We start from the raw sequence: 26890 nt of genomic DNA on the forward strand, positions 1-26890 counted from the left end.
ACATATGCCCCCACAGTGCCAGAGACACATGTGCCCCCACAGTGCCAGATATTCCCCCACAGTGCCAGAGACACATATGCCCCCACAGTGCCAGATATGCCCCCACAGTGCCAGATACACATATGCCCCCACTGCCAGAAACAAATATGCCCCCACAGTGCCAGATATTCCCCCACAGTGCCAAATACACATATGCCCCCACAGTGCCAGATATTCCCCCACAGTGCCAAATACACATATGCCCCCAGTGCTAGAAACACATATGCCCCACAGTGCCAGAATTTCCCACAGTGCCAGAGACACATGTGCCCCCACAGTGCCAGAGACACATGTGCCCCCACAGTGCCAGATATTCCCCCACAGTGCCAGAGACACATATGCCCCCACAGTGCCAGATATGCCCCCACAGTGCCAGAGACACATATGCCCCCACAGTGCCAGATATGCCCCCACAGTGCCAGAGACACATATGCCCCCACAGTGCCAGATATGCCCCCACAGTGCCAGAGACACATATGCCCCCACAGTGCCAGATATTCCCCCACAGTGCCAGATACACATATGCCCCCACTGCCAGAAACAAATATGCCCCCACAGTGCCAGATATTCCCCCACAGTGCCAAATACACATATGCCCCCACAGTGCCAGATATTCCCCCACAGTGCCAAATACACATATGCCCCCAGTGCTAGAAACACATATGCCCCACAGTGCCAGAATTTCCCACCAGCAACTCACCATTGCAGGTTAGTTCAAAACCTCATACTGCGTGCCCTCAGGTCTGCAAGCATCTATTTGCCACGCATGAGGGGATCGGGTGGTGAAGTGCTAGCTGGCAGAATGGCAGTGAGCAGAGAGCAGAGAATGTTTGTGTACATACAATCTCAACACATGTACAGAAATTGATCAATTTGAAATGAATAAAGCATGCAAAGTGCTGTATTATAATCAGCTTGTGGAGGTATGATAGCTGTAACGGGAGGCTGTGGTGTAGGGGGCTGGCGTCCCGACCCCCCACAGTGCACAGGTCCCCCAGCAAAACTTACAGTCCAATCAATATGATGTCCACTTGGTCCCTTCGTCGAGCATCGGTCCCTCAGCGCCGCTTCCCTCTGCTTGAGGGGTGCCGCGGGTTCTCTAATTGGCTTGGCGGTACAGGTGATGAAGAGGGAGAGCCCAGCAAGGACACAGCTGGCCGCGGCAGCCCTCCTGCGCTGGCCGCGGCTTCCAGAATACGGCCGCGGCTACAGAAAAGTGGCCACCGACCTCCTGCACTGAGGACATCAGTGCAGGGGGCCGGCGGCCATTTTCCTGTAGCCGGGGCCGTGTTCTGGAAGCTGCGGCCGGCGCAGGAGGGATGGAGGAGGTGGTGATCCAGGGCGGCCCGCAGCCAATGACTGGGCAAGCGGCCCGGGGGGCACATGGCACCCTGCCCCCCGGCCCAGCCCGCCCCTGAGTACATAGGATTCAGCTCAGATAATACAGTATACTGTAATACAGTATTGGGATGTTACGTAGGTTCTTTTACAGTTGTTTTTGTTCATTACAGTGATATGCTTATTAGTTATGAGAATATGTTTATTTAGATACATAACATAACACTATAATGTAAAAATAATTATTCTTATTGCAGATACTGTCTTATGGATGTGTCTGATACAACAATGTGTCAATTGAGGTACCTGCTATTGCAGAAGTGGATGCATGATGAAGCTTATTTGCCTATGTTCAGCTGTCCAGGACACCGGACATGACTATCTTGCTGCATTGACAATACAAAGTAAAGAGACGCAACCCGGAAGTCGGGTACATGGAGGTCACGCACCGGAGGGGACCAGAGTGGCGGCTACACCACCTGCATATTTGTGACTGGAGGACTTTCATTGGTTATTTGGGATGGGCATGTGTTATGAGTTTTGATTGGCTGATGGGTTAAATATGGAGAGAGGGCAATCAGGAGCATTCTCCTTGAAAAAGATCATAGATGTTGATCGAAAACGTGTTTGGAGCTCCTGCTGCCCATTAAGTGGATTTGTGGATGGACTTTGGACCTGTTACCCTTATTGCCTAAGTGTGGAGGTTGATCCTGGGACTCACCTCCTATCCCATGCGCATATGAGAACTCAGTTCATTCTTAGTTCTCCACCACCTGGGTAATTGGCCATTGCCTTCCTCATTTTTCATGTGTGTGTGATTTTTTTTATGTTTAAATAAAATGGCATTATTCTATGTATCATTTCTTTGTTCATTTTTTTTGGTACTTCTGAATAACATCTGGAGTGGAACAGCTAGATTTCTGCTGGTTGAAGGGATTCATTATTTCATATTGCCTATCTATTTTTGCGGAGAAGAGGAGACATCTCTGATTAAAAGGAGCGTGTGGTATTGTACATTATCATATAGATTACGGAGAAGAGGATCGTCCATTGAGTACCGTCTGAATTTATCTAATGGCCAGGTGAGCGCAGCACTGCTGACGTTCAACTGTTAATACTGTTGCGATCTCTGGGGTTTATTTACTAAGACGGGAATTCTATTGAAGATGAGATGTTTCCCATAGGAACCAATCAGAATATACTTCTTATTTATTTAGCACCTTCCATAAGATAATAGATGGAATCTGATTGGTTGCCCATCCTCCAAAGAACTCCCATCTTAGTAAATAAACCCATATTGTCCCTGTGTTGTGGTCTCCACTGCCTTCTAAATGAAAGCACCTTCCCCCAAACATTCTAAGCAAGTGTTCTAGCACTGTTTCCAGAGAGCAATAGAAACACATGGGACACAGCTACTCCCAAGCTGGAGATAACAAACAAAAGTGTCAGTACCGTACACAAGCAAATGATTCATTTCTACAACAGAATAGGAATTAGGTTCGGTTAAATTTGACAGTGATTGTTCTAAGACTTCTACAGTAACTGGTTCATGTTTAAACCTCTACTGTCTGGCTCCTACAACCTGCTACAAACACCAATAGTTGCACAAGAAATGCCAGTTCTCAGTGGCTGCTGTATTATAGCTGGCTGATAATGTTCTGCAGCATGTGCAAGCGTGTATTTGCGAATGTGCAGACCCCCTGTTCGAACGCCTTTGGCAAGTATCACACTCACTGAGGCATTCGCACCAGTAGGGGAGTAAAGGGGTGGGCAGGGGCCGGAGCAAGGGAACGGCCAGCGTTTTATGGTCATCCCCATGAAACTCTGGTGTTCCCCTGGGAACACAGGTGGGCCAATGCCTGCTCGGGGTGGGTTACTGACATCACATGACGCCAGCACCTGCCCCCTGTTCAGCAAATAGCGGCAGAAATATGATTTCTGTTTTCTTCAGCAGCATGCGAGGGGATGTGATCTTTGACACATTCCCTCACATGTTACTGAGGGGATGCGGGTGGCACTTACCCGCCCGCTAATTAGGCCCATAGTCTTCCATTATACTCTAAAAATATAAACCCAATAGTATGAAAATATTTATTATCTAAATAAAGACCAGAGGAATTGTGTATTTCATATTTTTTTAATGTCTTCCATTTTCTACATAGATTTTAACTTCTTGGCAAGCAGACAAATTTGCTGTGATAAATGCTTTTTATTATCTAAACTTATATATGTTATTCTAAGCCACCTTAAACATCATACATTTTTCATTCACATTGCTATAAATGTTAATTATGTTTATATACAGTATATAAATAGCAATAAGAGGTAAACTGCATTTTTAGGGGGATATTCAATCCCGGGAAAGACAGCATTGAATAGGGCCCCGCCACTATTTTCCCCATCTAGAATGGTGAAGGGGGGGGGGGGATTGAATACCCCCATAGTGTGTATTCTATTATTCTCATTATTACTGAATGATGACCTTTCTGATTGGTTGCTTGCGAATATTTTTTGTTTTGGTCAAAAAAGAAATAATATAAATTCGGCTAATCGCAACAGGTGATCGTTTGAATTTATTAAATTGCACATCTTTATCAACTGAAAATCTAAGTGTCTGCATATCAACATGATGAATATACGTATGTAAAAAAAAAAAAAAAAAACTGTAGTACATACCACTAAATAAACAGCAGTTCAGCAAGCTTCAATATCATATGTATCCAAGCAATAGCTCATAGAAAAGATGTTTTTGTATGGCCCCATCCTTCACTATTATACCACTTTTACACAGAGTAGCCGGGTCGCATCTGGGAATTTGTACCTGGTTCCAACCCAGATGTGACATGGATTGAGACCCCTTTACAATGGCAGCTGGACCTGGCATAAGGCCGAGTGAGTGGGATGAGGTCATCTTTCAGGCTGGCTATTTCATTGCTGTGAATGTGTTCTGGGTCACGTTGACCCAGGTTACTTGCATACACTGCACCATGAGCCAGATTGAATCCATGTTCAACCCTGCTCACTACCCCGGTTGAAATTTCGTTGGAACTGGATAACTGGATGTGTTTCCACTGTACAATATCTTGGATTGCTGTGCATTTATGTGCGATAACCTGGGATATATAGGGCAGGTAAAAGCAGTATAAATGACTGCTCTTATAGTGTATAAGTGTTATTGAGGTGGGAGTGAAGCAAAAAAGTACAGCAATACCACTTTTACACCAAAGTCCTTGGTCTGTCCTGGGATTCGAAGCATCCAAGCTAGGTCAGACCCAGGGCTTACACCTTTTCCACTGTGGGGAAAAATTCCCATATATGAGCCATTTACACTGCAAACGGTCAATTTGGGCCAGTGTTTGGAGATGAGAAATCTGTCAGACCACAATTCCCAGGGCATGGCCTTGGTTTAATTAGGCCAAGCCTCCTCAATGAAGTTGCCCCATGTCACAATGTGGACAAGCTGAGCAATCTGGCAGCTTCTGGGCTGCCCCTCAACCTCTGGCGTGCATCCTCGAGGAGTAATCTGGTGCACACCATCACAAAGCACCACTTCTGTCTGCAAAGCAGAGCAGACAGCAGAAACGGTGCCCACCACATCCTGTAAAAGAATCCTAGGTCGATAACCCAGGTTGCCCGTTTACACTGCCTCTCAACCTGCCGCTAACTGGGTTGGATTCACGGGTAACTGGACACAGGTTTTTTATTTTCCACTGTCCGAATATCCAGGTAGATATGTGGAGTAACCTGGGGTTTTCTTGGCAGTGGAAAAGGGGTATAACTATACACCTTAACATACCATGTTGCAGTACAAGAGGTGCAAATACATGTATTATTAGGACTTCAGGGTAAATAGTGTCTGCTTTTGCATGCAGTGCACAAAGGCTGGACAGCTTTATTGTTACACTGCACTGTAGATTAGAGCTTGCACACACTCCTCTCACTTTTAAATGTCTGCACATTTTATATCTGCCCCGCCTGCAGAGCAGTATGGTTTTCCCAAGGTGCAGTTACTTGCTCTTTTTTTGCTTTACTCCCATCTCAGAATTAGGCCCACACTTTCCTAACAAATAGGCTTCCTAGCCCACTGAATAAAATCTCCAGTTCTTATTGCATTATTTTTTTATTTGTATCTTATATTTTGACCACCAATGTAGGCCTTTTTTTATTATAAGCAACCCACACCAAAACCAAGCGGTTGTTATATGAACTATAGACATATCACTGATTATATGTAGATAGGAGGTATGTACACTATGACTTCTTTTAAAACAAATCCTGTTTTTTTCACTGCAGAGCCTTGTCATCGGATCCTTCAGAAGATCATCCAATTTTTATTGGTTCAAACCTATAATGTGAAAGTCATAATTTAGTGGAGATTACCTTTATAATAATTGTACATTTTTTGCTTATGCAATATATGGAACATACTTACCTACTTCTGTAAGTCTCCTCTCCAGGAGAAGCTCAGGGAAGAGACACTGCAGAGTATTGCAGGGGGTGGGACCAGGGTCTAATTAATCAATAGGCAGATTAGGCTGCAGCCTGGAGCACTGGGTCCCGGCGAGTGCACAGCTGCAGCACAATAGATTGCACTGGGATGGGAGCACTTTCAGTTGCTGCTGTAGTTGGGGGCTGAGAGAGGTCTTGTGAGATCTACTCCGGGAACTATGGGAGCAGTGGTGCCTGCTGTGATTGATACCACAGCCTCCGTTGCCAGAGCTGCTAGGGCGGTAAATGACAATATCAATTGAGCTGAGACCCGAGCCTGTTACATATTTTTAGCTGAATATGAGCAAAAAAATTGGTGGTGAGGAAGAGTGTATTAGCCTAGGGATACTGGATCCCTTAATTAGGCCATGGGTGGGACTGAATGGTCATGTCATTGTCAATCCAGTAATTTAGCCCTGTCCCCTCAATAACCAGTCATTTCCACTACATTTTGACCATCTCACTGCTCACAATATTGTTTTATCCAGTTTAGGCCAAAGGCCAAAACCAGCTGTCTTGGTACTAAGCAACAGAGCAGTGGCACAGACACATGGCAGTTTATAGCATTCATCTATAATCATTGCTACACAGCAGTGGCAGAAATAAAAAGTGGTGCAAGATGCAGCTTGCATCACATGACATGGATTCATTCTGTTTTTATATGTAGGTGCAGTGGTGTACGGTGGGGTGAGGCAGGTGAGGCACAGCCTTTCCTGTCATACTAACGTATATGCCAGAGTTTTAAAATGATAAAGTATGTGAAAAATACAAAGAACATAAAGAAATCTTATTTTTATTATTCTAATCATTTTTATAGTCAAAACTCTGGAGTAAAAAGTCTATGGCAGGTGAGGCAGTGCCTCACCTGGCTACCTAAAGTGAACAAAGCGCACTCACTGGGGTACCGCGTACTGGGGTGCAGTGCACAGAACTGTACAACAAAAACATACCATTTTCTTTTTAAACACTGCTTATGTGAATGCAGTGGGTGGGGCCTGTAAAGTCATTGTGATGGAATTAGGGGACTAGACACAGCACAGTCACTTGTAGAAGATGCATAATTCAACTGCCACAAGAATCCAAAGTTGAGAGGATGGCACTTTGCCCGGATTTGGTATCTGAACATTGACCATGGTGACCATCAAATGATTTCTGTCCCCTTCAGCCGCATGCGAGGGATGTGTGGTTTCGGAAACATCCCCTTGCACGTTACGGAGGGGATGTGGGCGTTCGTTGTGTTGGTGGGTGGCACTTACACGCTTGCTAGGCAGTGAGTGTATGCTGCCTAGCGAGCGGGTCTGAATTAGGCCCACAGTCTATTAAGACCACTCTTCCATTATAATCTAAAAATATAAACCCAGTAGTATGAAAAAATGTATTAAGTAAATAAATAACAACTGCATTTCACAACTTGGACTGTCTCGCATTTTCTACATACAGTACATTGTAACTTCTTGGCTAGCAGAAAAATTTGCGGTGATAATGCTTTTTATGGGAAGGGATTTCACTCTGGTGCGGTGGTGTACAGTATACCTGATTATTGGGCTCGGAAAGTTAGCAGCTGTGTGATCAGGCCTGAATAAGGTCCCATGAGTGCATGAATTTTACACTGTCTCATGTGAGAAATATGTGGCAGGATTTAAAGTTAGATTAAATGAAGGGGGAAAAAAAGGAAAGTTTAGTGTCAAGGATAACACATTGGCAGCATGTTTGAAAGGTAAGGTTGATTGTCGTGTCTTAACAGAAATAAAGATGACAGATTGGTAGCTTTCACAGAATGTGAGCGATTCTGAGATTAGAAGCATTTTTAAGGATAAAAGAGAAGACACTGACATGTCCTATTGGGAGAAAAGTGCTATATACTGTAAATAACATTATTATTATTATTATTATTATTAATAATAATAACTTATTGGTTTTCCAAGTAAAGAGGTGTAGATAGAAAAAAGCAGAGGATCTAGGACTGTGCCGACTGATAATGGTGGCGGACAGAAGATAGATCCAGAGAAGTGAAATACTGAAAGTGTGATTTAATAAATAAGAGCCAAAAGCAGCAGAGTCCATGGTAATTAGTAGTGAGTAATGTTTTTCTTTGAGTTATCATTGAACAAAGCATTGACTACCTTGGTCAATATCTCGGTGGAGTGTTGAGAGCAAATGTTTGACTGAAGAGGAGGTGTGTGACGTAAGAAAGTGAGTAAATGAGGTGAGTATAGGCAAGCTTCTCAGGAAGCTTGGAGTGGAAAGGAAGCTGGGAAAAATTATTTGAGAGACAATTTAAATTACCATATATACTAGAGTATAAGCCTACTTTTTCAGAACATTTTTTATGCTAAAAAAGCCCCCCTCGGCTTATACTCGAGTGAGGGTCCCACTTGAGTCAATGAGTTTTCACTGTTTTTTTGTTGTAAAATTGGGTGCCTCGGCTTATATTCGGGTCGACTTATACTCGAGTATATACGGTACAATTTATTTTTCTGAGAATAGACATAATATACAGTAAAATTGGGATATGCACCAGATACAGGGATTGGTTGATATGAGACAGTGTAGAATCACTAGGAAAGGTAGAACAGTTAAACTATACTGCTACATATACAGTAGTATTTCTACAGTCATATGACAGAATAATTAACACTTTTGGAATGTGTACGTGATTCTTATAGTTTAGGTCAGTGGTTCCCACACTTTCTTGAACAAGGGCGCTTTAGAATATCAGCATTTGTTCAAGGCACCCTTACTCAAAAAGTTTCTTATGGATAAATAAAAAAAAAAAAGTAAATTGTGCTTAATGGTCACCCTTGGGTTCAGTTATGTGGTGGGGAACATAGCTGTGGTTCTAATTGTCTATACATTTTATGATTGGCAGCCACCAGCACTGGTTTTTCCAATCACATTGAGTATAAATAATTTGTTTTGGTCCTTGATCCCTTGATCCCCAAGGCACCCCAAGGTGGCTAGGCACACAGTTTGGGAACCACTGGTTTAGGTTATTGAGTACAACATACTCACCATTACTTTGAAAATGGCAATTTCCCAGATGTTCCATTGTCTTTTTTCAATGGAAATTGAGATTGCTGCTAAAAAAAAACAAGTTTCGATATAATTGATATTTTAATATAATTGTATACACTGATAAAGTTATTGTTGCCATAATTGTCTTTATAAAAAAGGTGTGCTTAAAAAGCTCAGTCATGTCTCCTACTTTTTATGCTATGTAAATGTAATAATAAAAATAGCAGCGCTCAAAAAGACTCTAAAATGTTTGGATTGACTTGACATGTTATATAGTAATACACATATTAAAAATATATATGCAACGTATTTATAAAACATGAATTGGCATGAATATAAATTTGCTTCCGTCGGGATCCCAACTGGCCGGACTCAGACAGCAGGGCAAGCGCAACAAAGCCCCTTGTGGGCTTGCTGCGCTCGCCACGCTGCGGGCATGGTGGTTCGCTGCGCTCGCCACCTATTCTATTCTCCCTCTAAGGGGGTCATGTAATGCCATGAGGGAGAATAGCCGGTGGCCGTCGGGACCCCGAGTGTCGGTGTTTTGACTGTTGGGAACCTGACGTTGGGGTAATGAGTGTCGGGATCCCGACTGTTGGGAAACTGTCCAGCACCCAAGGAATTCTTTTTTTTTTTTTTAAGTCTTAGACCCTGTATAGATTACAGAGGATTGAACAATATTACCATTAAGAACAGGTATCCCCTTCCTTTAGTAACTGAGTTGTTCGACAAAAGGGCTAAAGTTTTCTAAAAACTTGATCTCAGAGGGGCCTACAATTTAATTTGCATCCGGGCAGGCGATGAATGGAAGACGGCTTTTAACACCAGGGATGGTCATTATGAATATTTAGTTATGCCCTTTGGCCTCAGAAACGCCCCTGCTGTCTTCCAGGAATTTATGAATGAGATCTTCTGTGACCTTCTTTACTATTCAGTAGTAGTGTATCTTGATGATATTTAATTTTTTTCCCAGAACATCCATGAACATTGCCAACACGTCAATGAAATCCTTCAACGTCTATGCTTGAACCAACTGCACTGCAAATTAGAGAAATGTGAATTCGAGAAAACATCCGTTCCTTTCCTGGGGTATATTATTTCTTGGACCGGTCTACGCATAGAGCCTTCCAAGGTTCAAGCAGTCCTCGATTGGACACAACCCATTACTCTCAAATCCATTTATCGATTTATTGGTTCTCTAATTATTACAGAAAGTTTATCAAGAACTTCTCTTCCATCCTTGGTCCTATCACAGCTCTGACCCATAAAGGTGTGTATCCATCCCAGTGTTCTCCTGAAGCCATAGCAGCCTTTCAGCAATTAAAACAAGTCTTCACCTTGGCTCCTGTCCTTCTTCAACCCGATTGCTCCAGTCTTTTTATTCTAGAGGTGGATGCGTCTTCAGTGGCAGTTGGAGCAGTTCTCTCTCAAAGATCGGATGATGGTTAGTTACATCCTTGCGGGTTTTTCTCAAGAAAATTTCTTCCAGTGGAGAAAAATTATCCCATTGGGGAACAAGAATTACTTGCTATCAAGTTAGTGTTTGAGGAGTGGCGATATCTTCTAGAGGGTGCTAAATTCCAAATATCAGTAATTACCAACTACAAGAACTTGCTCTATTTACAAAATGCTCAATGTCGAAATCCAGGTCTTCCCTCCGCTCCTAAATTGGCCCAAATGTTTATCTCTGAGATATTTCGATTACATGGTCTGCCCAAAAAAATTGTGTCTGACAGGGGAGTGCAGTTTGTGGTGAAATTTTGTAGTGCGTTACAAGTCAAATTGAACTTTTCCACAGTGTACCACCCTCAAACCAATTGCCAGACTGAGAGAATTAACCAGGATTTGGAATCTTTTCTTTACAAACAAAAAGAGAATAAGTCCCAGGGCACAAACACCTTTCTTCAGCCGGATCCACAAATACAGGGTCACCACTCAACCCCTAATTCGGAAAGCTTGTTTGGAGAATTGGACTGGGGGCGATGAAAGGTCTGTATACACAATTATCCGATGTTCCGGAATATGTAAATAAATAAATAAAAGCGTGTGTGAGAAAAACATCTATTCAGACCACAAAGTATGAGTAGGAATCTGGGATTGGGTCACTAGAGGCGTACCCTCACTCACACTAGAACAAAGAAGATGGTGCACATAAAGGTTTCTTTACATAGGTTCACCACGGGTGTGTTTCCAAAAGGTGAAGGCTGCATACCGTACTCAAGTATACCACTATAAGCGCATCTGGGTATCTTTATGGAGGGGGACTCCTGTCATGGAGGACAATGGCTCCCGTGTACGGATGCAAGCAGACAAAGAAAGCCACTTTCAGTGTTTATACATTTATTTAAGCAAATAGATACATAAAACTGGGATCTGCAAAGATGTTAAAAGAGGTCCGGTACCTTTTGGCTGGGGTATTACCCCAGACCGTCACCGTCAGCAAGCAGTATCCCCAGGGCCGGCGCCACCACTAGGCAAATCTAGGCATTTGCCTAGGGCGCCGGCCACTGGAGGGCGGCATTTTGCCCCCCCCGTGCCGCCCGGGTACCTGTCCTGCGGCGCTGTGTATTTAAAGCTGGTGGCGGAGGCAGCGGGGGTCCCTGCAGTCCATTAGAAATAACGAGCGCTATCCGCCGGGCTATGCGGAAGCGCTTCTGTTGTGAAAACACTGGCAGCACGGCGCACGCTGATCTCAGCCAATCAGCATGCTGCCAGTGTTTTCACAACAGAAGCACTTCCGCATAACCCGGCGGATAGCGCTCATTATTTCTAATGGACTGCAGGGACCCCCGCTGCCTCCGCCGCCAGCTTTAAATACACAGCGCCGCAGGACAGGTACCCCCCTCCCCTGGCACCGGACAGCGCCACAGGACAGGTACCCCCCTCCCCCGGCACCGGACAGCGCCGCAGGACAGGTACCCCCCTCCCCCGGCACCGGACAGCGCCGCAGGACAGGTACCCCCCCCTCCCCGGGCACCGGGGCGCCCCCACCCCGACTCGCCTGGGGCGCTCCGGTGCCTTGCACCGGCCCTGAGTATCCCAGTGCAAGAAACAACAAATGCGCTCCTCTCCTGCTTGGCAGGAGACCGGACCTCTTTTAACATCTTTGCAGATCCCAGTTTTATGTATATATTTGCTTAAATAAATGTATAGACACTGAAAGTGGCTTTCTTTGTCTGCTTGCATCCGTACACGGGAGCCATTGTCCTCCATGACAGGAGTCCCCCTCCATAAAGATACCCAGATGCGCTTATAGTGGTATACTTACTTGTGAGTACGGTACGCAGCCTTCACCTTTTGGAAACACACCCGTGGTGAACCTATGTAAAGAAACCTTTATGTGCACCATCTTCTTTGTTCTAGTGTGAGTGAGGGTACACCTCTAGTGACCCAATCCCAGGAATCTTTTCTTTGTTTGAACCTTTAATCTTCTCAGGATAATTGGAAAGAACTTTTACCTTGGGCCAAATTTGCACACAACAATTATTATCATTCTTCTACTGGAAAGACTCAGTTTTTCATTGTCTACGGCCGTAATCCCCGTATTCCAGAATTCCAAAGTCTTCCTGTTTTAGATATGCCAGCAGTTAACTCTTCTCATCGTTATAAGAAGTTTGCTGATCACCACAGGCCTCAATGTAGGGGATAGAGCTTGGCTCTCTACAAAAAATATTAGACTCTGAGTTCCTTCAATGAAATTTGCACCCCGCTTCATTGGTCCATATGTCATCACCTCTGTAGCGTCTCCTCTGGTTTACAAGTTTACAAGTTACAATTGCCTTGATCCTTAAGATTTTCAGATTCCTTCCACATTTCTTTATTGAAACCCTTGGTACTGAATCGTTTCTAAAGTAAGGTTCCCAAGATCTCCTATGTTCGGTCTCATCATAACGTGGCTTTTGAGATTAGGAAAATTCTGGATTCAAGGATTTGTTTTGGACGGGTACAATATCTTGTAGATTGGAAGGGGTACAGTCCAGAGGAACGGTCATGGATTGAGGCTACCTGCATTGATGCTCCAGCACTCATTCAAAAATAATTCCATGTAGAGAATCCAAGAAAACCAGGGAAGTGTCCAGGGTCCACTTCAAAGGGGTGCTGCTGTCATGGGCAGTGGTCGGTGTTGCCGCTTACCCGTCCCGGTGGCAGGGTCTTCATGTCGAGGTGCCGGCCGGGTGAGCGCAGCAGCTCTGTTCTCCCGGCCGTGTTCTCCCTCCTCTGTGGTCTAGCGTGCGTTCCCAGTCGGGGAATAGGGGAACTTCCAGTTCCTCGCCGGACACCGCCATTTTGCTGTAGCTGGCCAATAGGGCCAGGTTCTGTCCGTGCTGCACCAATCAGGAAAGGTCCAGGGGGATAAAGCCAGTCCTCCTGGATCAAGCAGACACCAGTGCTTTGTTGCCAATCCCCTGGGAGGAAGCTACAACCTGCTCTCCAGCTTATGCTACTTATGCTACTGCACCTGTACCCGCTACCTGCAACCCAGCACCTGTACCCATTACCTGAAATACAGCATATGCACCCGTTACTGCAATCCGGCACCTGTTACCTGCAATCCAGCACCTGGACCCATTACCTGCAATCCAGCACCTGTACCCGCTACCTGTAACCCAGCAACTGGACCCGTTACCTGCAACCCAGCACCTGTACCCATTACCTGCAATCCAGCACCTACTGTATACCTGTTACCTGCAATCCAGCACCTATACCTGTTACCTGCAATCCAGCACCTGTACTTGTTACCTGCACCAGCTATTCAGCATCTGTACCTGCACCTGCAAGTCCTGCATCAGATACCTTTACCTGCAAATCCAATACCATCATCTTCTTCATCATATCCAAGTCCGGCCCAGTCTCCTGGTAAAGTCTTAAGGTCACATCATCCTCTTCCTCATTTCCAAGTCCGGTTAAGTCTTCTGGTTATCCTTCCGGTTACATCATCTTCTTCATCATATCCAAGTCCGGTCCAGTCTTCTGGTTATCCTTCCGGTCACATTGTCTTCTTATTCATATTCAAGTCCAGTCCTCTGGTAACCCTACCGGTGTCATCGTCTTCACCAGCTTCCCGTCTAGTCTTTCTAGGTACAAGACTTTTCTATGAGAAAGACTTATATCCGACCTGCCACTCTGCAGTCTCCCCCTGACATAGATACCCCTTCTTCCAGGCTGCAGACGGATTCACAAAATACTCGGAGCCTGACAGTATGGTAACATAATATATTCAGAATGAGGTATGGGGTATACCGATCACATGATTGGATCCCAAAGCAAAAAATTAATTAGTAAATACAGTCCTGTAGTTAAAGTACAATTCCTGGTCTCTAATGCATTATTGCAAAGGCACACAATGGTCATATAATAGTAAAAACAATGGTTACATGATCAGGAATAGAACTCCAAATTTACAATAAATTTCACAATAAATTTTGTTGTTTCACAAAGTTGTTATTGCAAAAAAAAAGTTAGAATATAATAAAGTAATCAAATGAATGATACAAAATATATACAAAAAATGTATATATAAATAATATATATATATATATATATATACACATATATATTTCTCCGCAGTGTTCTTACATATCTGTTTAGCTCTACAAATAACTCAAATAAATTGGGTGTAGAGGTCGGGGGGAATGTCCCTTTTAAACTTTCTGCATTTTGTTTCCAGGAGGATTTGTTAGTATCTATCTAATTTCTCTGAGAGAAGTTTATCTCTTTCCTGAAAGATAAGCGATGTCTTAATTGTTTTGATTTCTTTTACCAAACTCTCTGCCTTTTCTTTCCTATACTTTTATAACAAGCCCAATAAGGCTGACAGAGGATCGATCTAAAATCCCCTCCCACTCCATTTAGAAAAGGTGATCATATTCAAACACTGATTGTTTAAACAGTCTAAAGGTGCCCATACACAGTACAATATTCCCGTGCGTTTTGAACTAGATCGCATTGCATGCAATTAAAACGCATGCTATTTGCGTGCGATGCGATTGGGACCTAGTTGAAAAAGCACAGACTGCACAGACTTTAAGTGCTGTGCGATGGGATGCCCGCGGGAGGGCGCATTGCATCGCACAGCACCCTCGCACCGTGTATGGGAACCTTAAGATACCTCAGAGTTATCTTTTTATCCAGGTACTTTTGTAAGTTAGTGCTATCTAGCCAATGCCTCATCTCTGATTTTGAATTATGAATACCGGGGAAGTAAAATTATGAAAATCTAGACTTAGGGTAAATATTAAATTATTATGTTTCTATTAAGATATATTTCAAAGTATTTTATGTACACCATAAGATGATTCATTTGCCTCCTCTTCATCATTTGTTTTGAGTGTTTAAAAGTTTTTTTGAACTTTATAAGTGAGTTTGAATTGACAAACTACCAACAGGTGAAAATAATTAATGCCATTGGTAAAAGTATAAATATCGGCCGTCTTTCAGTCACCCCATCACCTTTGAGAAAGCTGTTTCACAGCAAAATGCGTCAGTGGGACTACTGTTTTTAGCACTACCCACTTGCCTGGATAGACTGTATACCTGGAAACCCTTTTCAAGCTCGCAAGCACCGGTTTTCCACACCCTATTGCATTAGGACCAAAAAGGACTCTTTTTTCCTCTTAGTGAAGTAATTCTCCAGCCTCTTGCATGCTATCAGGAGTCTTATATCTATAAGGCAGATGGTAATTATAAACATTCCAGAGACGGTTCATAATATCTCCAGGAATGGACAGTTAGGATAGTGCTGTAAAAGCAATTTTATTATATATAACCAGAAGAATCTTTTCTAAGTGAATTTATTTTCATGCCTATGGTTTAATAAATATGTTGCATATATATTTTCAATATGTTTATTACGATATAAAATGTGAAGTCAATCCAAATGTTTTAGAGTCTTTTTGAGTGCTGCTATTTTTATTATTACATATGTTCTTGTTTCATGTTTAACTAAGCCTGTGTTTTAAGCAGCTGCCACTACCAGTTAAACCACTTGTGCAAATGCGCCCCCACCCTAATCCCACATCATCTTCAGAAGGTGGGGATTAACCATATGTACTGTAAGTACTTTTATTATTATTATACAGTAAGTACAGATGTAGCAGGCTACATCTTTGCCCGGCGCACGCCAGATCACTTTCACTGGCAAGCGCCGGCGATAGGGCATGGGACGCACATGCGTCTCACGTGCACGCGCGTCCCAGTATCACGGCAGCTGGGCAGCGTTTCCCTGCCCGTATCTGCTTCAGGGAGACGCTACCCAGTTCAGTGGGGGGGGGAGTTGGGGCTTTGAGGGGGACCAGCGGTGATGGCGGGGAAGGCGACGGGGACCCCCGGCAGGCTCCGTTTCCAACGGGGTGCGCGAGCGTTTCGTGCGGGCGCGCCCCTGGTGGTAACCGGCCACTGGCGGGGGCTGGCGATAGAATCTCCAGCCCCTGCAAAGTAAAAGCCGGCTCCATCTGTAACTTTATTATAGAGATGTGCTTGTTCCATTTTACCAAAACAGTTTGTATAAATGTGAACTTGCTATAATTTTGCAGTAAGAACTGAATAAATGCGAACCCGGACATAATTATTGTAACTTCCTTTATTTATTACAGTGCAAATTATTAATACTGTATGAAATACATTATCCAGTGTATAAGGAGGACAATGTGTACCATGTCCAGGGCCAGTGCTAGTTTCTTCTGCCCCACACTACCAGTAATGCTTCAAATTCAGAAGACTGGTATTACGGATTCCTTATCACCACAATTCATGGTAATAAGGAATCCTTATTGCCCTAAATGTATTATTACTGAGTCAATGGGACAGGGGTTCTGATATTTGAGGGTTATCCCACATTTATACTTTGATAAACTTGCCCCATAGAGTGGTGCAAACAATGAGAAAAAATGCCACTCAGTGGATCTAGTGCCGTACTGCTGTCAGCTTACCGCCATTGCTGGCCCTGTTTATGTTTGGAGTAGTGTAGTACAGACACTGCAATAGCTTGTTACGTGCCATACAAGGTCTCTCCACACACATTACAAAACGGGCAAAATTAATCAGTTGCACTATGTATAGCAGTGGCGTGCGGTGGGGTGAGGCAGGTGAGGCACAGCCTTTCCTGTCACACTAACGTATATGCCGGAGTTTGAGTATGTCAAAAATACAAAGAATATATATATATATATATATATATATATATATATAAACATTTTTTTTTATTATTCTAATAATTTTTATAGTCAAAACTCTGGAGTAAAAAGTCTATGGCAGGTGAGGCAATGCCTCACCTGGCTACCTTTTCTGCACATCTCTTATTAAAACTCAGTGAATCTCCAGCAGTATATACTTCTGCACATAATGCTGGCATGGGATCCGATACGTAATCCCGGCGGTCGGGATCCCGGCGGTCGGAATCCTGACACTGGAATCCCGACCGCCGAAATCCCGACATGGGAGGGACGTGGATCGCCCCCCCTTGCGGGCTCGCTGCGCTCACCACGCAGCGGGCCTGGTGCCTCGCTACGCTCGGCACGCTATTTTATTCTCCCTCTGTGGGTGTCGTGGACACCCACGGAGGGAGAAAGTTTCGGGATTTCGGCGGTCGGGATTCCAGTGTCGGGATTCTGAACACCGGGATCCCGACCGCCGTCAAATTGACCGCATCCCGCTGGCATGTACCCCATGGCTCATAAATTGGGTACAAATCTGGCTCTGGTACTTGCCAGGGACTTCTCAGCCATTTACCCCACCGCACGTCCCTGATATAGCAAGGTGAAATGTCAAAATAACAAAGTAGTACATACTCTTATCTAACATATATTTATTTTGTATCATATTTTGTGAGTGTCCTAATAATATGATAAGACTTCAGCTTCCGGCAGTGGGGAGAAGAGAATAGTTCTTCTTTGTCACTGACTTTGTAACAAAGCTGCAGGGGACTGACAAGTTAGGAAGGAACAACCAACAAGTGATACCAAAAGTGTGTAAGGAAATCAACTTACTGCTGGCTTATGTGGCTTTTGGTAGATGCTGCTGTCAAACATCGCTGTTCCTCTCTGTGTTTCAGGTAATGCTGGAAGGTGAAAACATCATTTAGCTGATAGTTTTGCAATCTTTATTTAGTTGTTTACATTGTGAAACATGTAAATATCACCCATATTGTCAGGACTGATTTTTAAAGTCATAAACTAGTCCTAATTACAACCTCGTTTCACTAAAAGCTAAATACTAGAATATTAGATCAGGGACGGCGCTACCCGCTCAGCAGAGGATGCAGAGCAGGCAGGCGCTGGGCAGAAGAGGCGCTCTCCCTGCTCTGCATTCTCTGCTGCTGTCCTGTTGTTGCCGGCTGCTACTCTGCCTGTCATACTGTCTGACAGGCAGCGGCACCGGCACCGGCAAAAGAGCAGCTTCCCACTGTCATTTCTTGCTCTGCTGTATCTTTTACTAAAGGAGATAAGCAACCCCCTGAGTCTTCTCTGTCTCTGTGTAACACACTAGTATGTAGCACCCTGGGACAATACTTCTCTTCAGCAACACGCTCTTCTCCACCATCCTTCCTGTGCTGCTGGGGCTTCTCCCCTCTCTTCATCTTCCTGCAGCATTGGCAGCAACTATGGTGACGGGTACTGTCTCCAAAATTCATGTTATATTACCCCCACCCCCTTATTGCTCCTTATTTAAATTTCAACACCATATTGTATCTTACGTACATTCTATTACCTCTTATTGCTCCTTATTCACATTACAGCACACAATATTGTTCCTTATTTAAATTACATGACCCCATATTGCTACTTATTCACATTATATTACTGAGGATATTGATGCTAGTCCCGACTGGCAGGATTCCGATTGTATATACGCAGGGTGGTCAGCATTAAGCTGGGGAGGAGTTTTTTTTTTTAAAATGCATGTCAACCACAGGGGGCCCCTAGCTAGAGGGGGGCCCAGGGGCACTGCCCCCATTATAATCCGGCCCTGGGTATACTTGCGTATACTAGGAATAAGATTTGGATTGCTGTGCAACAGTCAGTTAGGCAAAAGTTTAACAGTGACAGTACAGATATACCTAACACATACAAGTATACGCTATATGTATCCTGGGGAGGGTGATGTATATGTACTGGGGAGACATGTATATTTGCTGAGCTCTTAGGGCCTAGGCAGCTGTCAGTGGCGCCACTTGGTCGCTGCAACAGCCAGATAGGTAAAAAACAAGTAAACAGTACAGATAAGGACACCACATGGGAGACCTGGGGAACATAAACAATTGGCTGAGCAACACAGATTCTAGGCAGCCAACTGCGGTTCCATCTTCTTGATTGTAGCTACCCACAGGGCAGCAGTGGAGTGGCTCAACAGGCCATCTCCCCTTCATTCAGACAGCGTGGATGGATCCTGAGGCTGTTCTGCTGTGGGGCTAGGGAGTGGGGGGATGTGTAAGGGGCCCTGGTTGGGGAGCTGGGACATCGGGTGGGGGCAGACAGACTCTTCCATCCCCAGAGGTCATGAAGCCAGGGCCTACAGGCCAGGAGTCCCTCTGCTGTGCAGGCCGACCATCTGGGTTGTAACAGCTGGTATAGCGGCCATCAGGTGTAGCGGCCACGGGTCCTGCTGACCTTGATGTACCAAGGGGGCTTTGCCGGGGGTTTCTGGATGCTTGGTGTCGGGGGCCACGGCTGTGGCTCCACCTGTCTCCGGGTGGAGGTCAGCATTCCTCCGCCCTCTGCGCTCTCCATCTCCCCCTCTGTCCCAACTCCTCCTCCCTTGTCCTCCTCAGTCCTCCCGGCCATGAGACGCCTCTTCTCTGGGGGTCGAGGATGGAAGCCCTGGTGGATGGGAGCTCGCATGCGTGCGACTATTCCCGGATCCCACCGGAAGTGGTATCTCACATATTGTGATGTGCTGTTTCTCCACCAGATCCTTATTTGGACTAGAGATGTGCAGATCCGGATTTACCCGGATCTGAAAATGAGATCTTATTGGCTATATGCTGTTTTTGATAGTCAATAAGATCCCGTTTTGAGATCCAGGTAAATCTAATTTGGACCAATTTCAGTCTTATTTATTTAAATCGTCCCACTGTAATTGTAAAAGTGTTCTCACAAAAATTATTGGTACTTATGTAATATCTGGGCTCCCGGTTTTCTTATGAGACCGTGTCCCCACGCGGGGCTCGCTGCGCTCGCCACGCTTCGGGCGCGGTGGCTCGCTGCGCTCGCCACACTATATAAAATCAACTCCATGCGTAGTTGGATAGTAGGGGTATGAAAAAATGGGGTGCATTTAACATGGGAGCCCAGATAATACATAAGTACCAAATTATTTCCCTTCTAGCAGGGATATATGTTAGTCTAAAAAAGAATATTGTCCTACTTGGATTCTCATCATGCATCTCCAAACATACAGTGCCTGATCTAGTTCTATACCTCCTATACAACTTACTGTAGCTTTAGGCCCCCATACACTACTACAATTTGAGCTGATTTCACATGTTCCTGATGGATCGGGCTGAGAAACCTTGCATGCAGATCCGACCTGTGACTGTGACCCCCCTTTCGACGATTCTGGTTGAGGATTGGTTATATTCCTAAACAAACAGGTATCTTCAGGACCACGTAATCTCCTAAATTAAGTGACAATACTAGTCGCACCATGAGTTGAAAAAAATTATATTATTGTAATGTATATCGCTAACACACAGTAAAATTCCTCCAGTCAACTGTATTTGTGTATTGGATAAAGTCTCCAGTCCTTTGTCATATTTCATTACCCCTTCATATGCTTTGCCACAAGACGCTGCCACAAAGCCGGCCCTAACCAATTTGATGCCCTAGGCAAGATTTTGGCTGGTGCCCCCTAGCACTGTTGCTACTACAGTTACACCTCTGACTCAGAATTTGTCCTCATTATGTCACAAGGTACTGTCTCCAATATTCATGTTATATTACCCCCACCCCCCGTATTGCTCCTTATTTAAATTTTAACACCATATTGTATCTTACGTACATTCTATTACCTCTTATTGCTCCTTATTCACATTACAGCACACAACATTGTTCCTTATTTAAATTACATGACCCCATATTGCTACTTATTCAGATTATATTACTGAGGATATTGATGCTAGTCCCGACTGGCAGAATTCCGATTGTATATACGCAGGGTGGATCAGCATTAAGTTGGGGAGGAGGGGGGTTTATGCTCTATGGATAGGCTTGTGGGGAGGGAGATTTAGGTTTAGGCAGTGGGGTACAAGGGTTAGGCACTAGCGAGGGGGGTCAGGGTAAGGCTGCAGAGGGTTAGAGTTACTGTAGGCTGTGGGAAAGGAGGGTTAGGGGAATCTACCACTATCTGTATGTATGTTGTGGGAGGCAGAGAGGAGCTTGTATTAGGCGGAGATGCAGGTCCTGATATGCCACATGGAGTAGTCTGGGGTTGCTCCAAGGTAGGTATCTCTTAGTTCAGATATACCAAGTAAGGAGCCATTATCATGTGGCTCCTTGCTGACTAATTGTAGACCTAATTTAGGGTAACAGTGGTGTGGGGTGCGGTGCCCCTGGACTGGTTGGGCTGGGTGGCTTTAGTGCGGCATGCCCTTACATTCTATTAACACTTTTCCCTCACTAACACTATCTCTCTCTTATTTTAATTACATTTCATTTATCTCTCTCTTTATTCGGCTTCCTATCACTAATTATTACCACTTAGTATCTCACTGGCATGCCGCACTGGGCCTCCTAGCTTATGATAGTTTTTGGGGTGCCACACCCTGCACCTAGATATAGCACTAGGGACCCCCAATATACAGAGAAGCCTTGACACGGCTTGGGGCATGTCATACACCTGCGCAGGTATATGTAACCAATATCTCTGAATTCTATTATCATGTAGTGTTCAAGATTGGTTGCTAAAACTATTCAGTGTGCCGGGGGAACCAATGTCTTGTTACTTACCAAGTATTAACCCCTCCCCTGCATGCACCTGAAAAGTTTTACTGAACTAATTTGAGCATCTACCACTATCTGTATGAGGGTTAGGGGAAGACAGGGGGAGGTAAATCCTTCCCAAACTCCTGTTGAGATTCCCTCTTTCCCTCATCAATATTCTGACCGCCAATCATCAGTATGTATTCCTTTAGAGAAGTAAACGTCATACAGATGCCATTGATAAGTGTGCTTCAGAAATTGTTCCTAGTTTGGAGGAAAACGAAAAGTGCCAAATAATATTAAACCATCACCCGTCAGCAAATGCACTGCTGTAGTTTCCCTGATGTGGTTGTCAATCATACAGCATATTCCTTTGTTGGGGCAGATCCAGAAGAACATAAAGAGGTTGGTAGTATGATAGGAGAAGGTGGTTAGTTAACTGCGACAGGTATAAGGAGTGGGTCATCCCCTAGTACTTAAGACCCTCCCTCAGTTACATGATCACTTTTTTTTTCATAAATATTCCTCTTCCCCCTCAGACAGAACATCATCTCCCCTAGCCCAGAATAATAGTCATCATCCCCCTCTCAAACTTCTTCTAGCATTGAATGACTCCCCTTTGCACTAATTAACACTCCTCTGCCAAAGATAGATCCCCCCCACACACACACACACACACACACACAGTCACACACACACACACACACACACACACAGCAAAAAACAGCGCTGTACGGTCAATTATGTTTCCCCCACGAGTCTAGCACAGTACACAGTGTAGTAAAATAAATCCAGCATGCAGGTGCCAGCTACAGCTTCTGTCCTTGCCTTTCCTGCAGGACGTGGAGCCGCTCTTCCTCCTGTGGTAGAAGATAGAACTTGCACCCCCTCACATGACCTCACATCCAGGTCCACTCCATGAAGGGGATCTAGTCTATATCTCCTCCCATATCAGCAGCTGCAATAGGACAGCATGACTGGGTGCGATGGGGGATGGGGCAAAGATGACAGGCATCCCCGCACACTAATCCGCTCACAGGAGGACTGTACACTGTAGGTAATGACCACGCCAAGCCTGATTCTATGCTCCCATTTCCTGGCATAGTCATACAGGCCTGCTGCTGCCGCCAGTCCATGGAATGGATGTCTGACTGCATACCCTCCAACTGTACCGTTTTAGCCGGTACAGTACCGTTTTTTAACAGTCTGTACCGGCTAAAATAAATTGTACCGATTGTACCGATTTTTGAAAATACCTCACTAAAGGACTCTGGGAGATGCAGTTCACTGCTCCCCAGGGAGTGTGGGTGAGCGGCTGGCCAGGACTACATCTCCCAGTCTGCACAGCAGTAGGACGTGAGCAGGCCGGCCTCCCCCTGCATCCCACTCCCCATGAGAGGCTGCGGCTGTGCCCGATCAGAACTGTCGCCTGGAGCCGGGCGCCGCCATCACACCGCCGGAAAAGCCTGCTGTGGGGGGCAGCGTCTGCAAGCCGCTCCCCCCTCCAAGCGCCCTCTCCCCTCAAGCAGCCGGGACCTGCTTGCCCAGGCTGAACGGGCGGATTAGAGCCCTGACCCTGCGCACCGCAAAGTGACCTGCCTGCCCTGGGGACTGAGTCAGGGGATCCAGGTGAGCGGGGACAAGGGGGTGAGAGTACACAGAGGTAGGGGCTCAAGGACCACGCCCCCTTTCCTAAATGGCCACACCCCCTATATATGGCCACACCCCCTGGCCTGTACCGATTTATAAGTTGAAATTGTTGGAGGGTATGTGACTGCTCCCTGCTGAGCCGGTCCTAGGCTTGGGCTGGATGCCCCTAGTGATCAACTCTTCCAGGTGCAAACCCCTCAATGCTAAAATGCCGCTAAGGCTCAGCACTCAGCGGCAAGTCAGGCTGTCAGCGCTGCGGTGGGCAGTGCTTCAGAGCGTATTGGTGCAAATAAAAGTGCATTCAGTAGTTAATAAAATGGGAAGGGCACGGCGCCCTGCAAAATAAGCTTAGTGGGAACACTAGCTCCCATGCAGCTACAGCAGGGATGCATATGTAAAGTGCGCTGGGTCCCCGCTCATTACATATGCATCCCTGCTGCTGCCCTAGGCAATTGCCTAGTATGCCTATGCCTAGGACCGGCTCTGTTTACTTGGATAAATTTAATTAGATGAATTAAAATGTTAATTTAATATGCAGAGATCAGGGGTGAAATGAAATACAGTAAGGTGCAATTTTTAGTAATGGCAATTTTTTGGGGTAAAAAATGGCCAAAATTGCAAATGTAATAAAAATCGTACCCTAAACATTAACATAAATCACAAAAAAAATAGATTAGAGCCAGTCTGGGGAGTTTGACAGAACCATGCACAGATCAGTGAGATCTATGCATGGTTCTGTTCAAAAAAGTTTGTAAAAGGTAATTTTTATTTTTTTTAAAATGGTGTGGGGTCCCCTTCCAATCATAACCAGTATTTAAGTAACCAGCACCGGGGATCTTGGACTGGTCATGGTTCCAGCAGTGTCATCAGCCAGGGGGACCTTTTTATACAAGGTCTCCTGGCCGAAACATGAACACCCTGGCTGGTCAGCCCTTGATGGGGTATCTGGGGGAGTGGAGATCCCCCCAATAAATGGATCCTCCCAGGCTTAACCCTTACAGTGCTGAAGTCCTCGCAAACGGTCAGCAGGTACTGGTGACCCCAATTGGCAGGGCTCCAGTTCTGCTGTATAACAATAGCTGGTGGGTCAGGGTGAGACTCACAAAGCTGGGTCCCATAGCACAGTCCAGAAGCAGCGAGGGGTGAACAGGCTGAGCGGTACCAGGTAGGGGCCATCCTGTCCCCTATTGCAGGTGTTACCAGGGCGCCTGAGATAGGGCCAATTAACTTTAAAGCAGCAATGGGTGTGTGGCACCCCGCTCCACCCCTTTTATTCCTGTACCCCCAGGGAGTTAACATTGCAGCCAATGCTGCCAGAACAGGTCCTTTCCCCTGTCAGCAGGGCTGTGAGGGGTTAACAGACTCATCTAGTGTCCCAGCTCCCCTGCACATGTGACAGGAAGCTGGGAGGTCAGAGGGGATCCCGGCCAGCAGCAGTGTGTGAGAGAGGACATGTGGAGAGAGGGAAAAAGCTTTGTGAAGAAGAGCTGCAACAACCCCAGTGTCAGAGAGAAAAGGAGAGTGCTGCCTAAAGACAGAGGGAACAAGTGCACTGAGGCATGTGAAAGGAAGATAAAGGAGGTTGCTGTCCCAAGTGTGAGCAGAAGGAAGAGAGAGAGAGAGCACACTGCAGCACCCAGCAGAGGGGCCAGACAGCAGGCAGCAGTATAGCCAGAGATTCATGTGGCAGAAGCCAGCAACACCCAAGGTACTGATTCAGTCCCCCTGAGACAGCATCTGCACCCTTGTAAGGGGATATCAGGAAATAGAGCCACCTTATAGACTCCCACTACAAAGGCTAGTACCCTACTGAGCCCTACAGACAGGACAATGTCTGCCTAACCCCAGTAAAAGGATATAGGAGAAGTGCCTGCTAGATTCACCCTGTCCAGGACAGCTCTATATTGAGGCTACCCCTGCAGCCTGTCTTACAGTTACAAACAGGAGGTTACCCCTGAGCTGGGAATCTGCCTGCCCCTCAGTGAGGATTGTTTTTGTCATAAGTGTGCACACTATCATAGGGACATACCCTTATATGTTTGAGGACCTGTCGACGAGGGACCATTGGTTTGAGCCAGAGACTGGTATTCTGTGGCAGTGTATGTTAATTGATTTGTTGTTAGAGTATATTGAGATTTTTGAATCATTTAAATTGATTGCTGAAGTAGAGAGTGATTATTGTTTGATTTTATGCTTTACTATAAATGCCTGTTTATTGAGTATTTGTTACATCGTTTGCAACTTATTGAAATATTGCAGTGGCCAGTCAGTGTAGTGGTAAATAAAATTACTGTCGCTGCTAATTGTGGTACTGTTGCTTTTGTGGGTCCTCCTTGGGTTATGCCATTCCCTGCCACAGGTTCATCCAAGAAGAGGCCGTGAAGATCTGAAGCCGGCAAGTCCAGAGTCCAGGTACTCATCACACCACACCGTGTCAGTGAGCCTGTCACACTTGGCGTCATACCGAACAGGATCGGACATGGAAGTGCATAAAGGCAACCCCCCCACATATGACCAGTCCATCAGTGAAATGTCTGTCGCACTGGATGGAATCATCAAGATGATGACGGAGATGAGGAAAACCCTAGCTGACCAGAGAATAGAACAGGAGGAATATGAGCATAGAAGATGGCGACGCAAATGCGACAGAAGGCGCAGACAGCAGTGGAATCCCCCATTGAGGTCAGAACGACTACCCTCTGACCGAGTCATCGTATGCCCACAGACTGCGAGAAGACACGTGAGAGGAGGTCCACTGGCAGTGTTTCAGAACACAGCAAGAACATCCGGTGTGATACAGTCAAGGGATAGACCGCGAACCGGCCCAAGAAGAATGTCAGGTCATGTCCTGTGGTTCAACGTACCACGTGGGTATGGCTTCATTCAACGCACAGATACCGGGCAAAGCGTGTATGTGCATTACACCGCCATTCAGCATGCCGACCCTGAACACAACTTCCGGAGCCTGAGAAATGGCGAAACCGTAGAGTTTGAACTGGTGAACGGGAGGAGAGGCACCAAGGCCGCCAACGTGACCGGTCCGAATGGAATCCAGGTGCACAGCAACAGACACGTTCCAGAGCAACATTGGCGCAACCCGCACCATAAAGAGCCTCCACAGTACCATCAGCAAGGCTACCAGTACAACAGGACAACAAATGGCAAGAGTGACAGATTTACCGCCAACCCTCCTCAACCGGAACAGATGCCCCGCCCACCGGAACCTGATGTCACGAGGCAACGTGAACCGCTCAGAGAAAGCGAGAAACCGTTTGTGCTTAGTGAGGCAGTCCACCAGAACTGCCAAGAAGTGACCAGGCCTTACCTTCCCCCTGAGCCTACGCGGGAGTACATACCCAGGATGGACAATGCCGACTACCGGGTGGCAAACCTAAGGCAGACAAATGCCAGGGTGATCGACCTGCAGAGAAGCCCTGAGATGGTGG

At 45.6% G+C, this 26890-nt stretch overlaps 1 protein-coding gene across 2 annotated transcripts in view; it reads right to left on the bottom strand.

Moving 5' to 3' along the window:
• Positions 1-3503: 3503 nt before the first annotated feature.
• BANK1 (B cell scaffold protein with ankyrin repeats 1) overlaps positions 3504-26890 on the bottom strand; it is a 418472-nt gene continuing 395085 nt past the window's right edge. The window contains exons 20-22 of one of the 2 annotated variants that reach the window (XM_083179030.1): positions 17865-17935; positions 8878-8942; positions 3504-5722 (exon numbers count right to left, since the gene is read on the bottom strand). In XM_083179030.1, coding sequence (XP_083035156.1) covers positions 8880-8942; positions 17865-17935 — 134 coding nt within the window. In that variant the 3' untranslated portion in view covers positions 3504-5722; positions 8878-8879. Of the gene's footprint in view, positions 5723-8877; positions 8946-17864; positions 17936-26890 lie in introns of both variants that reach the window. The other variant, XM_083179029.1, reaches the window with a different exon arrangement.

Source organism: Crinia signifera, chromosome 1, assembly GCF_055691185.1.
Source record: "Crinia signifera chromosome 1, ASM5569118v1, whole genome shotgun sequence".
NCBI lineage: Eukaryota > Metazoa > Chordata > Amphibia > Anura > Myobatrachidae > Crinia > Crinia signifera.